The 16,133-nt window shown below is 32.2% G+C and overlaps 1 protein-coding gene across 2 annotated transcripts in view; it reads left to right on the top strand.

Annotated features, from left to right (window-relative positions):
- PCDH15 (protocadherin related 15) overlaps positions 1–16,133 on the top strand; it is a 730,119-nt gene that overhangs the window by 569,095 nt on the left and 144,891 nt on the right. For both annotated transcript variants that reach the window (XM_039871826.1, XM_039871827.1), the window contains exons 19-20: positions 3,746–4,051; positions 6,369–6,593. In XM_039871826.1, coding sequence (XP_039727760.1) covers positions 3,746–4,051; positions 6,369–6,593 — 531 coding nt within the window. The remainder of the gene's footprint in view (positions 1–3,745; positions 4,052–6,368; positions 6,594–16,133) is intronic.

Genomic DNA, 16,133 nt, shown 5'->3' with positions numbered 1-16,133 from the left:
AGCACTGAACCTAATCTGTACTTCCGTAATGTAGCAATCTCTTTTTACATATTAAGGTCATTTGCCATCTTAACCTGCATAGTCCCTCTTTATCATTCTATGAACTATTCAAAGTACAAAATATTTCCTTGTATTATACCTTTGTTTTGATCATGACAAAATACTACTATGTACTTTTAAAAAACAATATTTTCAGCATAGACCAAGAATCCATAGTTTTGCTGAGAAGATCAGAGTTCCAGATGCAGTTCTAATAATCCCAGTGCTTGTTTTAAAATCCTTAATCAAAATCACATAGAATGATAAAGCAAGAACTATAAACCAAAATACAACCAAACAATAGATATGTAATGAATAAAATAATTTTAAGAATTCTGGCCCTCAACAAGCCCGATCTTGTCTGATCTCAGAAGCTAAGCAGGGCCAGGCCTGGTTAGTACTTGGATGGGAGACCACCTAGGAAGACCAGGTGCTGTAGGTGTAAAAAATAAAAAAAATAAAAAAAAATAAGAGATTTTAAGCTGATAAGGTCTTTGCAATCTGTGAGGTCAACGAAAGGTTTCCCCGCCTAAAAAATAAAAAAAGAATTCTGTAGTTAGTACATAGCAGTATTAATACATTAATTTATATGTTAATATATATAATTCACTTACATATTTAAGTTTTTAATGCATCCCTACTATGTGCCAGATGCTATACTAGGAGCTGAGCACTCAATGGGAAAAAACTCCCCAAAACTCAGACCCTATACTCATAGTTTACATTGTTAAAAGGGAGACTAGTGTTAAACAAATAATCACACTGATAATTAAAATTATTAAAAGTGGTATAAATGACTGGTATAGAAGCTATTGGCATGTATACCAAGAGGTTCTAATTGACATTTCAGTATTCAGAGAAGACAGCTTTGAAGAAGTGATGTTAAATTGACATTTGAAAGGTGGATGGGTGTTGGTCTGGTGGATAATAGCAGAAGCCCTCCAGGCGGAGGCTTTTGGAGAAAGCTGGAGGTTGGAGAAGGTTGCAGTATCCTGGAACATAGTGAAATCAACATTTAATGTGGAACCTCTTGGCTATGATAAAGGTTCGAATATAACTCAGGGCAATGGAAATTATTGAATGATGTTAAGCAGAGGACTGGTATCATTTTCTCTTTTATACATGATCTCTCTGAAAAGAAATAACTGAAAGAAAGTAATTAAGAAGTAATTCAGTAATGTAAGCCATAGTTGATGGTGGCTTGAACCAATGTGGTTAGGAATGAGATATTTTATACACGTGGAAGCATATTATCAATAGATGAGGATTTTTTTTTTGTAAATTCCATTATACCTTGTTATTTAATACTTTGTTATTTAATACAATATGTATCTCAAAGACTGTAGCTAAGCTTCATACACAGTATGAAATGAGATAAAAGAAGAAAGAGGAGAGGAACTTAACCCACAATATTTTTGGCTTTGAAAATGGAGAGAATGTGCCATGAGCCAAGGAATGAGGCTGGCCTCTAGAAACTGAAATGGTCCTCACATAACAGCCAAAATGAAGGCAGGGATATCATTCCTACAACTTCAAGAAACTGAAGTAAATCAATACCTTAAATGAGCAAGGAAAGGAATCTTTCCCTATAGCCTCCAGAAAGAAACAGAGCCCTACTATACTTCAATTTTAGCCTGGTGGTACTTGTGTTGAACTTCTGACCTACCAAGCTATACAATAATAAACTTCTGTAAGCTGCTAAATCTGGAGCAATTTGCTATGGCAGCAATAGAAAACCATTACAGGTGTTTATGAGGCATCTTACTGGAGATAGCACTTAAGCAGCTGGACATGTATAGAACAATACATACATAACACCTTCCTGACACACAGTAGCCCCCCCACACACACACACATATACACACAGAGCCACAATAGTCAAATTAAATCATTCTATCATAATAAATAGTTCATTATACAGCTGAATAAAAAGCTAATTTGAGCAAAAATCATTTAAACTACTGATTATATAAGTGATTGATTTTGTGGTCTTAAGAATTCCCACAAAGTCACTGTCATTTTCAAAAGTGTTGGAATTATGCAATAAGACCTATTTATGCTATATTACTGGATTATATTTTTCTAGTTACTTAAGCAGTCATTTTAGACAAAAAGATAAAGTTTTGTGGGGCTTTTATTGAAAGAGAAGAGTGTTGTTTTGGTTTTTCCACTAAGATGACTAGCTTTACTAATTTGTCAATTTGTGTGGAATATTCTAGACAAAATGTAAAAGTAGAAGAAAACATGTCTATGGAAACTCTTCAACTATTTTACAGTATTTTTCCCTCTTTACACATCCCTGCAATTCCTATTTCATCTTTTCTCAGGTTTAAGACGTAAGAGATATTAATCTCTTAGGGGCATTTATGATTTAATGAGTCAAAGGAACAAATCCTGCTGCAATGTCTGGCATTATGACAGAAGGAGCACAGTTACAAACATGACTTTTACATCTTGGACTTTATGATTTCAAAGAAGAGATAAGCCTTTAGCAACCTCACCCACATTCTTCACCAGAGTTTGTAAAAATGTATACGCATCTCTATATGGGCTGTTAAAATACATCGTATGCATTCCAGTCTTTGTAGATATTAAGTGATTATTGAGTCCCTGGCTCATAATGAATACAAGTGTCTTATTTTCCTTTCTTTCCTTAGCAACAGGCATAATTATGTAACATTTTATAGCTTCTTCCAATTTTTCAGAACTATTTAAAATAAAAGGTGTAGTATTCAATTGTGAGTCATCATAATTTATATCACAATTAATTAAGTTTTGGATAAGATTAATTCTCATAACACTCCATTAGGAGATTATTTACTCACAATTTATGCATTTTATTTAATATAAAGTGATTTTATATGACTTAAAAATTTTCAATTTACATGCTATCGTTATAACATTAACAATTCTCAATTATCAATTTAGAGATTGTATTGTAATGTTAATTACAGCCCTTTGTAGGTACTTGACAGTTACTGTACTTTTTTTCTCATTTGGGTTTTGGGGCAGATTTAGTTTTAAATCTCAAATCTATGCATTTGCTTATTCAAACATTTATTAATTTTACAAATATTTTAAGTAGTATGAGGCATTGTACTAAAAATTGAAGCACAGATATTTGTTTCTTGTGTAAAGCTAAACAAGATAATTCAAGTCTATAAGCCACAGTTTTCTTGTTTTTAAAATGTGGCCAATTATATTTATTCATAAGAACATTGTGAGGGTTATATGAGGTAATATATATAGTACTTGAACATATATGTGTGAAATAAATATAGAAAGTGCTTGAATGAAAAACTATACAATCTTAAGTTATCACTTAGTAGATTTACTTATAAAATAAATATGTTGTTCTTGTTTTAAAAATCACAATCTATTAAAGAAATGATGATCCAGGAAAATTCAGTTTTTATGAGTTTTCTGTCATAATATTGTTATTGTTAATGGTATCGATTTATAAATTATATTCATTTTGAATGAAGATATTAATTAAACTATATTTCTTATCGTCTTCTAGACTTTTTCATTACACTCTCATAAAAATCTTTTAAATTTTCTCTTTAGAGAAAAAAGAATATTCAGTTAGAAATAAGCTCTGATTTGTTAACTATTCTCTTCTGGCAGGGCAACATAACATAATGTAATGTGAAAAAAGCATAACAAAACATACTATATGAATTTCTTTGTTTTTAATTTTATTTAGGCAACTGACCCTGATGCTGGAATAAATGGCCAAGTGCACTACAGTTTGGGTAATTTTAATAATCTTTTTCGCATCACATCCAATGGGAGCATTTACACAGCCGTGAAGCTTAACAGGGAAGTCAGGGACTACTATGAACTTGTTGTTGTGGCAACCGATGGAGCAGTACACCCTCGTCATTCAACTATAACACTGGCCATCAAGATTTTGGATATTGATGATAACAGTCCTGTGTTCACCAACTCAACATATACTGTTGTCGTTGAAGAGAATCTGCCAGCTGGGACCACCTTCCTTCAAATAGAGGTGTGTGGAAAAAGCATTAATTTCATGAATTCCACATTATGAGATTAGGTATTAATATAAAGTTGCCAGATTTAGCAAATCAAAAAATAACACACCTAGTTAAATGTTAATTACAGATAAATAATGAGTAAATTTTAACTTATCTAAAATATTGCATATGTTTTTTTTTATCCAACAATCTTCCTTTTAGGGATATAACAACCCTACTTTAAGGGGAAAAAAGATGCATTTGTAAGAAATTAAATAACACTTCTTAGTAGACTTTTTAACTTAAAATTTTAATGCTATATATTTATTATAACAATAGACAATACAAAATCTATAAAGAAAAAGTCAGTAATCTCCCTTCTTTACCTCCAAAGTACTCAATATTAATGTTTTAGGTTTATTCTTTCATGTTTATCTTTGTGCTCACACAAGTATCAAAAATTTGAATATATACATAAATATTCATGTATATATAGAGTTTTCGTATATTTTATAGAAATAGGATATTGCTACACCAATTATTTTGTAATTTTTTTTTTTTTTACTTTGAATACATTACTGACATCCTTCTACAGGTCTGACTTTTTAATAGTGTGTCCATATCCAAGCTTCTTTTTTCATTTCTCAACTGTGATATTGCTAGAAACTCTGGATATTCTGATTCAGTAGGTTAAATTGGCTCAGAAATATATATACATTTTAAGCAACCACATCTTTAATTTTGACACAAGTGGCATATGAGTATATTTTGGAAAAAAAAAATCTAGTCCTTCTTTCACCTGCAATCCAAATTTGAATTTTGTTAACATTGATTTGAAAAACTTGTATTTCTTCCATAATTCACCTCAATAAATGTTTAGACAATAAACATTAATAAATCTAAAAAAAGGCAAATGCTGACCAGAGAGAGCCATTATTTCTCCATTTATTCTTGTATTTATTCCATTCATTTATTTACTCATTCATTCATTCGACAAGCATAATTTTAGTGTTTACTGTATGTCCACTCCTCTGCTAGACTTTGAGAATTCAAATGTCACAAGAAAAATATTTTGCTTCTATGGAATTTTCAGACCAGTGTAGCAAACAGACAAGAAAACTGGTAATTAAAATAGAAGTCCTCAATGCAAGGAACTCTTAACCTAATCAGGTAAAACTTTTAACCTAATCTTTACAACAAAGAGAACGTTTACTGTAAAAAGTTCCTTTCTAAATTGAGAACTGAAGAATAAGTCAGAATTAGTGGAAAGAACCTGCTCAAAATCCTAGGGGGAGAGGAGAGAGTTAGGGACTAAAAGGCTGGAAAATGTGTGGGTCCTTCTCACCATGTTAAAGAGATTGGAGCTGATCTAAAATGAAGTAGAAACCAAGAAGGATTTTTAAGCAGGAAAATGACATAATAAAATCTATGCTTTAGCATTATCTAATTGTAATGTCGATAACTGATTAAAGAGAGACAAGACTAAAAGTTCACATAGGAGATTTTTGTGTTACTGCATGCACATTCTAACAAATCCTCATTTTCCACTTTCCATAATTGTTTCATTCCATTTCCTCTACCAGAGTTGTCTTTGCCAGTCGGTACTACTGAATGAAAGTCATCCTATAAGACTTACATAAAAACCTGTCCTTTCAGCTCAAAGATATCACTCCCAGTTCTAAACATCTTTCAGCTGACACATCACTTTTCCTTCAAGTTTGATATTTGTGTCATTTCTTTGAGAGAGTAACCCGGAGGACAGAAATTGTTTCTGATTTATCTTGTGCATTTCTATAACACTTCACACATAATAAATACTCAATAAATATTAGTTAAATGAAAGGAGTAATAACAGATGATCTCTACAAATGTATAATAGGATCCTTGTGAGACTAAATTATTATTTATATTTTTATGGTGCTTTAACAATCATTGTGTTTATAGAAATCATGCAATAAAATTTACTCATATTTAAAATATTCTTTTTCAAGGTTTACAATCAGCAGGAAATATTAAAAATCATTTGTGACAATATTTATTTCTTTACTATGGTATAATTCTTTTAATTAGTGATTTTTCAGGTAAAATAAATTTAGTAATAAGAGCAACAAAAACAAAAATCTCATGTCTCTGTCTCCGTTCTCTCTTTCTCCCTTTGTTCCCTTTCCGTCTCTTTCTGCCTCTCTCTGGTAAATTACTTAACAAAAGTGCTTTTCTCTGAAACATGTCTTTTGCTCAACATTAAATTTATGCCATGTTAAGCACTGACACATGATTTCCATCAGTTCTGCATTCCTCTAGTTTGGTAACACCACTGATATAATCATTCTTCCGCTTAACTTGTTACAGGCCAAAGATGTTGACCTTGGAGCAAATGTGTCTTATCGGATAAGAAGCCCAGAAGTGAAGCACTTTTTTGCACTACATCCATTTACTGGAGAACTCTCGCTTTTAAGGAGTTTAGACTATGAGTCATTTCCAGATCAGGAAGCAAGTATCACTTTTCTTGTGGAGGCCTTTGATATTTATGGGACAATGCCACCTGGTATTGCTACTGTTACAGTGATAGTAAAGGTAAGGAATATAGATGACTTCTGGTTGCCTACTTTGCAGTCTCTACATGTAGCTTCTGGTTTTTTTATACTATACCTGTAATATTTAGGGCAACCATTCATAATAACACAGTGGTACCAGACCCAGAACACAGATTTTTGAATGTTAAATATTTATGAAGACTTGAAAAATAACATTATTACTTATCTATATTGTGTTCTAAGCACCCAGAACTAATTAGGTTAGTGTAGTTTGGAATGCAAGATTCTGGAATGAAATAAGCTTTAGAATCAGATGAAACCGAAATAAAGTTCTGGTTCAACCTTTTTCAAGTTCTGCAATGTGGGGGACTTTGTTAACCTCTTTAGACTGGTTGTCTCATTCATTATATTACCATGTTATACTACTCTGTGGCAAATGATTGACTGAAAGAGCATGGTATCTTCAATGATTTGGGTTTCCAGTGTTTTTTGAGGTATACTTTTAAAATTAGACATGAGAAAAGATTCATCATTTCTCAAATATTAGTGTATGTAAAAGTCTCCTGTACTGCATACTAAACTTTCAGATTTTTCTGCTCATTCCCAAAGGAGCACCTTTCCTCTGGGGAAAGCATCACAAATGCATTTCTACTAATGCAATTCTGCCTAGAATAAGAGAAAGTTAGGTTCTTGGGATGACTCCAATTCCTTAAAGATGCTTTTCATTGAGGGCTCAGTGTACACAGGTCATAAGCAACTTTACTACAATGCTCATTTGTATAGGGAACTGCAATGTAAAAATGATGAAATAAGAAATCATCCCTTTTCTTGAGTTTTTATTTGATGGTTAACTGATACATAACTAAAAACACTTGATTTTGTTAGACAATAAAATATCAATATGAAAACATAAAAGACTATTAAAGATTAAACCAATATAAATTAACCTAATTGTATTTATCATTAGGTAAATGCTTTAATGCTCTTAACTGTAAAATTTCTGGGTCTATTTTTTGGTGTTTTGTTTTGTTTCGTTTTGTTTTTTGTTTTGTTTTGTTTAAGATAATCCTGTAGTCAGAGTGGGGCCCAGGGATTATTCCACTGCTTTTTCTTTACACTTGACTGAGGTTCATCTGCCAGTACAACCTGATGCCATTTATTTCCTAGAGTTCTGCTGACTCCTCTAAACTTCCTTAGAAGGGAAACACAAGTCCCCTCCATTCTCAGATGACATAAAGCTGTATGAAGAGTTTTATTAGGGTCTGAATTCCTTCTTTCTCAGGGGTCCACAATGGTCTGTACCTACTTCTTCCGTTCTATGTTTCTCTATCCTAAGAAATTCATCTATTTCAGATAGTGGTAATTGTATTTATTTCAGAAAGTTAAATTTTATTCAACATTAAGTTCTCTTTGGGAAAAGGAATTTAAACTATCAAAATCTTTTCTTGGGTTACCTGCCTTTCTTTTTGTATCTTTTTCCTGAAACAATGATTTTTAAATTCTCTAGTAGCCTGAGGAAGGATCAAAGGACCTCATAAAATCACCAAGGACCAGTAGGGCTTCACTTCATGTTTTGAAATACTATTTTGTCACACTATTGTGGTATGACATTTAGAAATTTAGGAATCAGTTTATAAAAACATTTTAGGAACATAATAATATTGGCGTTATGAAAATATAATACATAAAGAGATGAAAAAGACTAACATGAGAATGACCTAAATGAACTAATTATAGCAAAATGCCTTCTGGACCAGATAAAAATTTAGGCCGTCTTACTTTGGTTTTCTCTTACCTTCCCATATAGTTTGATAGAATTGAACACTTAAAACATTTAAAATAGAAAAATAATCCATTTGTTGATGCTTTTGGGCAATAAGGGAAGAAAAGACTATTAATACTACTAATTGCTGCTAATGACCTTCTCCCTATTCATCCCAGATCCAAAGATGGATACTCAAATGGTATAGCCTTCTCTCTCAGGATGGATGTATTTGATATAAGAGAGTTATTAACCTCATAGATTCTGATTTGACTGCTTGGACTTTTGGGTTTTTATTTTTTTTATTTTTTGATGGAAGAAATCTTCGGGGTCAAATTGATCCAAACATGTTATCTAAAGGAGAAAGATGTGCACTAAATGAGCCTCTCACTCTTTATTTGGGATTCGAATCTCTTAAAATGCATTCTCTGTTCTCTTATCATCCCTTATTTTAAAATATGGGTGTCATTCAAGCCTTCTATATCAGGATATGGGAAGGAGTTGCTCATTGATGGGTTTATTTCTCTTTCAGAAATAGGAGACTATTAATCAAATTTTGTTGTCTCGGTTTCTTTATCTTATTTAGAGAAATTGAACCATTTTATTGATAGTGTCTTCCTGACCTATGCAGTTATTTCTGATTTATTGTACAATTAAACTAAATATTTAATTCTACATATTTTTGATGCCACTTTTCTTCTTTTTTAAGTACGATAAGCATAATAAAATTAGTAGACTATTTCCACAAATGCAAGCTAATTCTTGCTTTCCTTTTTCCTAATCACTCAAGATATCCTATTTGGGCCCATAAAAATACCATACTTGTTTGTTTTGAATAAAAAAAATGAAATACAATTCTCATTTTTCCACATATGTAGATCTTTTCAAAGCTTGCAAATTTTCTGCTATTGGTCTGTTTACTTGCAGTACTGACAAGCTGTTTTGCTGATAACATAATTGTATGGCGTTTGCTAAGATATATTTCTATTCAAAACACTCACCAGAGGAAAAGCATCTTGAAGATCTCTCTTTGAAAATGAGCAAAAATATAATTTCTTTTGTAAAGAAAAAAAAATATCAGACACTTAATATGTAGGCCATCAAACCCATTTAAAATTAGAGTGAAAATGGGAGAAGTAATATCTGGAAGGAAAAGTATTTCGCAGTAGAAAGAAAATAGAATTTTATGACAGACACCAACAAAGAGTTTTTTTAGTGTCAAATTTTAAGGATCCCAGTCAAAATCAGTGATAATCATATAAATAATATGCTTTTATTGCAATTTTTAATAGAACATTGATAAAACAGGGATTTTTCATTATATATTTATTGAATATCTGGTATTGAATCTGTGATAATATGAAATTAGATGATATGGGTAAATCACCAGAAAATAAAAATAAAGCTATGAACAGTTTAAAATGTAAAATCCAGAGGAAAATCTGCTCTCTAGAAAATATGCAGGTCTATTTTCTACAGTAAGCCAAAAGCTGAATACAAGCCAGAATAGTTGAAGTGTGTTAATGAATGAATATGCAGCACTGGGCAGCATTAAAAGAAGTGTGAAAGACTTGTCCAAGATAAAAAGATGACTTAAGTCATTTTGCTTACTGTAATTTTAGATAAAATGGCTGCACAGGAGTAAGAGAAAGAGTGAAGGAGATGCTTCTGTGAAGGGAGGAGACTGAACTCACCCCTGGTTGTGTTTGCCTGCCTTAGAGGGTTATGGGTATAGGAGTAGGCAGAAATAGGTGGAAAGATCAGAAATGAAACTATCCATAAGGGCCAGACTTGGGAAATACAGTAAGTCTTGGAAGATGGAGCTAGTATTTTCATCTTTCAAAGGGATTTCCTCCTCCAGGTAGAAAATAAATGTTCCTACCTTCATAAAATGTAGAAAGAGGCTTTTCTGATTTTTCTAGATATAAATTCTATTTCCAGTACCAAGGTAGCATTTTCCAGACCATGGAAACAGTAGGTGGTGATGTGCCACTGATGCTCCATTGTGACAGTATTGGTAGAATATGATTTTGATTTGGTCAGAGGAGCTGTGGTTTGACCAGGAGGTAGTCCAGGATTCAAACAAAAAGGAACCTCTGGACATTTCAAGATTTCCATCATATTTCCTTCCTTTTCTCTGGAAAGAGGAGATTGGATAAAAGATGATTTCAACAAACCAGCTAGTAGGAATATGATCTACTAGATTGATCATTATTTTTTACAGCTTGCTGATTTTCCCTTTGGAATTAGTTGACCTGGAGAAAACACGTTTTGGACTATGGTCTTCAAATATTTCCTTCTATTCTATTCTGCACTGTTGTATTATTAGTGTATTTTTTTCTAATATATTTGCCACAAAGTTTAAAGAACATGAATATATTGGTGGGGGGTCATATCATGGAGCTAAGTTAGATAGTTTTTTAGAGTATCTGCATACTCTGCTTTTCTAGAGTTTTATAACTAAGATGTAACACCAGAACCAAACTAGAAATGTATATGCCCAGAGCTAAAAAATGCTATATCATAAGTGGTAATAATTCATATTTTTATAGGTCTCTTTCATGGTTCCTCAAATATCACCCACTGATATCTGGAAGTTTCAAAAAAATTGTCTCATTTGTGTTATGATTAAATTCTTTTACCCTTTAGTGATTATCACATTTTCCCCTGCCACCCAAAGCAAATGAGACCAGGACTGCTACTGTCACAATTCTCCAAAACTTAATTGCCTCCCAGTGGGGACAAAAGATGCTGATAAGCTCATTGATGCCAATTGCTGCTAGGCACTGCCATCATTTTCCAATCCCTTCATTGCTGTAGCTGATGAATTGGTGGCCACATATTGGAGTATACTCTTGATATATTGGAATCTTCAATATATTCTCTGAAAATTTGAATTCACCAAAATCATACACTATTCCAAACAGTATTGGTTTGTGCCTTCAAATATCTTCAGACTCTCTCAGGATATATTTTATAGAACACTAGCTCCTCAAGATGATAGTGGGTGTTTCATATACAATGAATTTCATAGATAAATGGATTTGGGAAACACTGGGCTATACAGAAGTAAACAGATCTCTACACTGTAGGCTTTCATATGGGAGCCTTTAATATTCTAATGTACATTGTGAATCTCAAGAAAATAAAACATGATTTTCCATATTTCTCACAATTGATCATGGGATTCTTTTTGATTGTAAAGCTTCTGATAAGACTACTTTTTCAAAGAAGGTAATTTGGAAAAATAACCTCGTTAGGTTTTAGTGAAGATAACTATTTCTAGGGTTAAACACTAAATAAATTGTTTTAAGAGTATAAATACAACACTACAACTCTCTTTTTACTAAACAAATAAAAAAGTTTTATGAATAATTGTAAAAAAATATCTTCAGGGAAATAGATTAGCATTATGCAATGTTTAGAAGCTCACCAGTTTACTGAGATAAAAGTGTAGTAACTAGTAGGAAGAATTTTTTTTTAAATGTAAAATACTTTTAGAGAGAGATATTTTAAGTTATATGTGGATTTTTTTAGTGAAAATTGTGCCCAAGCCATCATACATATAATCTTCTGATGACTTTTCCAGTTCTCTTCTTCACCTCCAATGTTGAAATGCTTATAAAATCTGACATACCAGAATTAAATCATAGCTCTATCCTTTATTAGCTGAATAACTATGATCAAATTATTCTCTCCAAGCTTCAGATTTCTTATAGTTAAAACAGGAATAATGATAAAAATAGCTAATATGTTTTAAGCAAATTAATTGAGATAAATTTAACACACCTCACATGTACAGTAAAAATAAACCACACACACATATCTCTCTCTATATATCTATCTATATCTATATCTAATCTATCTATATCTATAGAACAATTATGCACTTTGGAGAAAGTCTGAAATAGGGTGATATTGTTAGAATCTACTCAGAGATTAGAATATGCACTTATTCTCCCATTTGACTGTAGTGTCATGGCTTGTAAAAAAATTCCAAAAATACATTAACTCTTTTTCCTCCACATCGCCATTCCAACACAGGGAAACTAGATGAGGATGGAATTGTGTATTAAATCAGTGGGTTTGTCAATATTGTGTACTGTTATTCTCTTCTAATTAATATCAATTTGGAAATACCGTTTTACCTGCCAGAGCGCATTAGTGATGGGGCAGTTGCTCAGATTACAGAAATGTATCCTATGTTAAATTTAGTTAATTCAACTCCTTACTATGCACTCCCATCATATCTTTGTATTTCCTCTTCTATTACGTGCATCACACTCGACATTATTTATTTAATGTTTGCTTTCCACACTAAACCGTAACTTCAGTACCAGCAGGCACTACGCCTTTCTGAGAGTAACCATATCCCCAGCACCTAAAGTACTGCCTAAAGCCCAGTAGAAGTTCCATCAATATCAGTAGTTATACAACACAGTGTACATTTTGCTACTTGTGACAAAGCATAACTTTGATTACTTCTACGCCAGGGATATACAACCACACACACACACACACAAAATCATAATAGTTCTAAACTCAGAAATAAAAACCAAATTAAACAAAAACAAATTTAGGCAACTAAGAAAGTTGTTTGCAGTGCAGGTTATGATTGTTTTAAAAAGTTGATAAATGTTTATGATTTGTGTTTGAGAGAGCCTCATGCCAAACAGAAAAATAAAAACTTTGTTTGGCCGGAAATGGGGACTTTTTTGACCCTATGTGCAGAACCATAAGAGAAGGGAGAGAATGTCAGAAAAGACAAGTAGAGAAACCAAGAGGGAACAAACAGCAGAAGGCAGATCATATGAGAAACAACAACCAAGACAGCAAATAGAGAGTCTCTGGTAGCGGAAAATAGAACTGGTAACAGGCAGAGGAGAAATTAACTGTGTAGTCTACCAAGGAAGACTAGGTATCAGCTCCATAGTCTTACAGGGTTTCTGAAGGCAGAGCAGCTAAACAGTTCTGCATGAGTAGTGCTAACGCTAGACAGTACTGTAGTAGTAAAGGAAGTCATTTCACCCGCTGACACATAGCATCCGTGTCCCCTCATAGAACATGTGCGAGAGTTTAAGAGGCTGAGGGCCGGCATTCTCTCTATATATTTTCATCATTTTAAAAAGGATGATCAGAGTATAACCAGTTATTACATTTTTTATCAGGCAAAAGCCTTTCATCCAGAACAATTTTTACCCATGATTCAAGAAAACTAAAAACATGTATGTATTCGTCATTTCTTTCTCTTTGTTGTTTATGGAGAACCTATCATTAATTTGTAATCTCACCAGCAAGATCCTATTTTCTTTGTATACTCATTTAAAAAAGTTCCTTGAAACTACTCTGTGGCTGCCAAAGTAGAAATTGTGTCTGCGATTACTTTAGACCTTAATCTAGAAAATCAATAAATAAAACTCATATTTTCTTTCTCCTAGCTAACTGTTCCTTCAGGTGCAGTTTTATTTGCTTAATACATGGGACCAGATTATAAGTTTATGAGTACAATGATTTTTTTCTTTTAAGAACGACATGGTGGAATTCTAGTTGAGAATGATGGTTACATTCAGACTATGCTTTAAAAACATGAAAACTCATTTTTGTTCAGACTAGCAAAAAATAAAACCACAGAAAGTAAACTATCAAGGGTCTTAGTGATAAAATTGTTATCCAGGGCAAAAAAAAAGAAATGTTTCTTTTTACCAATACTACCCTCTAGTGGAATAATGGACAACAGAATGGGGCTGCTTTTGGAGAGTGCTTTTTATCTTTAATTTGCTACATGATAAAACATTCTTACAGAAGCAGATTATGTACATTTTTCTTCAGATATCCCTGGAGCATAAATATATGGAACTATTGATTATGTTCATTGGCATTACATTTCAATAAATTTTCTCTTCTGAAATAATGCATTGTGCAAGGACTATGTGCAATTGGCTGCACTTCTTAGCCACAGTAAAAGATTATAACTTCAATAGTAGACAATGTATCATAAGAAATACTGCTACAATAATCGCATCGCTTTATTCTTCATCCTGCCAATGGCAAGCAAACTATAGTAGGAGATACCAATTTTTTAATGGCCTTTAGTTCTATATAGCCTTAGGTTTGCATTTAATTAGTTTGTGAGGCCAGATCATAAAAATGTCCACTGTACATTCAGTTAGAAGGTGAATCTTGTGAATACTTTCTCAGTAAAAATAGGCCACTCTACTCATCACTGTTGGCAGCTATGTATAGACATAACTAAAATATCACGTATCTTTATTTTTTTCCTGAAGAATCAAATTATCCAAAAAATACATTTTAACATTAGTTTTTAAATGTCCCTAGAGAAAAAAAAAAAGAAGAAAATTCATAGGGGCATATTGAGTTTATGTGACTTTGAAGACTCATGTACAGAAAAATTGCAGTGCTGGGCTCCTTTTCTAAGCATCAGAAGTTACAATTTAGGGGTGCTAAAGTGTTTTTATCCTTGTAGTTACGGGGTTCACTCATTAAAATGATTGTAACTCTTGAAAAGAGTGAAATAGTATGCATGCAAATATTTTATATACTTACCCCATACTTTGGAACCTCAAGATCAACACCCTACACTGCCTTCATTATAGAGGACCAGTACTTTTTTGATTCATTTACTTGATCAGATCAAAGCTCATAATTTACAAAAGGACTCTTTTTTTTTTTTTTATGAAAGAGGTTGTGAATACTATATGTCAAAACAAAGGAAATGATCTCTTTTTATTTTTCAGTTTTGTTTACAATATAGATCTCCTATTTTTTATTAGAGTCTTCAGATTCCTTTATATTAAAAACTCAGAAGTCAACTCTATTGTGAACATGAAACAAGTTCTATTTGATTGTTATAGATGATTATTCTGATCTCTTTACAAAAAGAGATGTTTATCATTAGTTAATTTGTGTGTTTCCAATTTACATTATACAGGAATATTATTGTAGCAGAGCAAATATCAAAGACCACATCGAATAATTTTCCCCTTTTGTTTTTAACAGTAAGTGAGAAGAAGATGACCTGGAGAGTAAGATAATTAACAAATTTAGCTTTGGGCCCAAATACATTTGACCCAAATTACTTGAAACAATGAAAGGATATAATGATTATTTTAAAATAAGAAAATTTTAGAAGTATAAATCAGCCATGTTAATAAGCATTGTTTTTGAGAAAAAAAAAAATAATCTGCAATTCTCTATAAAAGATAAAATGTTCGAGGAAAAATGGTCTTGCTTTCAAGGGATCAGATTTATCAGTTTATCTCTGCAAAATAAGTAGTTTAATTGAGGCAAAGTCACTAACCTATTTGTGGACTCAGTACTTTACCGGTCAAATAGCACTAAAGTGACATGAAGACAGGGGTGTCTTTTTTTTTTTGACTCACCACAGTATCCCCACTGCCTAGCACTGGATCATAAAAATAGGAGGAACTTGACAAATATTTGATTAATGAGTGATACTATATAAATAAAAATGTACTTATATCACTTATAAAAATAAAAAAGATGCATATAAATTACAATCCTTAAGTAAATTATCATTGTTTTCTGTCTATAAGAACATCTAATCTTCTTTGTCATTGTTGTAGTGTGCTACAGGAAAGACATCCTTTAATCATTTTACATTTGGAAAAATGTAAAATGGCATCAAAGAATACTTCACACTTTGCATTTGAAATGTTCCAATCATACCATTATGCTAAGCATATAAAGAAGTTGAAGTTGCAACGGAAATATTGAAGGGCCTTTAAAAAAAAAACAACAAAATAAACATAAAAACATCTTCTACACTTGTCTCATAGA

Source organism: Pteropus medius, unplaced genomic scaffold, assembly GCF_902729225.1.
Source record: "Pteropus medius unplaced genomic scaffold, Ma_sr-lr_union100, whole genome shotgun sequence".
In the NCBI taxonomy this organism is placed as follows: domain Eukaryota; kingdom Metazoa; phylum Chordata; class Mammalia; order Chiroptera; family Pteropodidae; genus Pteropus; species Pteropus medius.
Note: the sequence above shows the minus strand (reverse complement) of the source record. Positions and strands in the feature narration are given on the sequence as shown.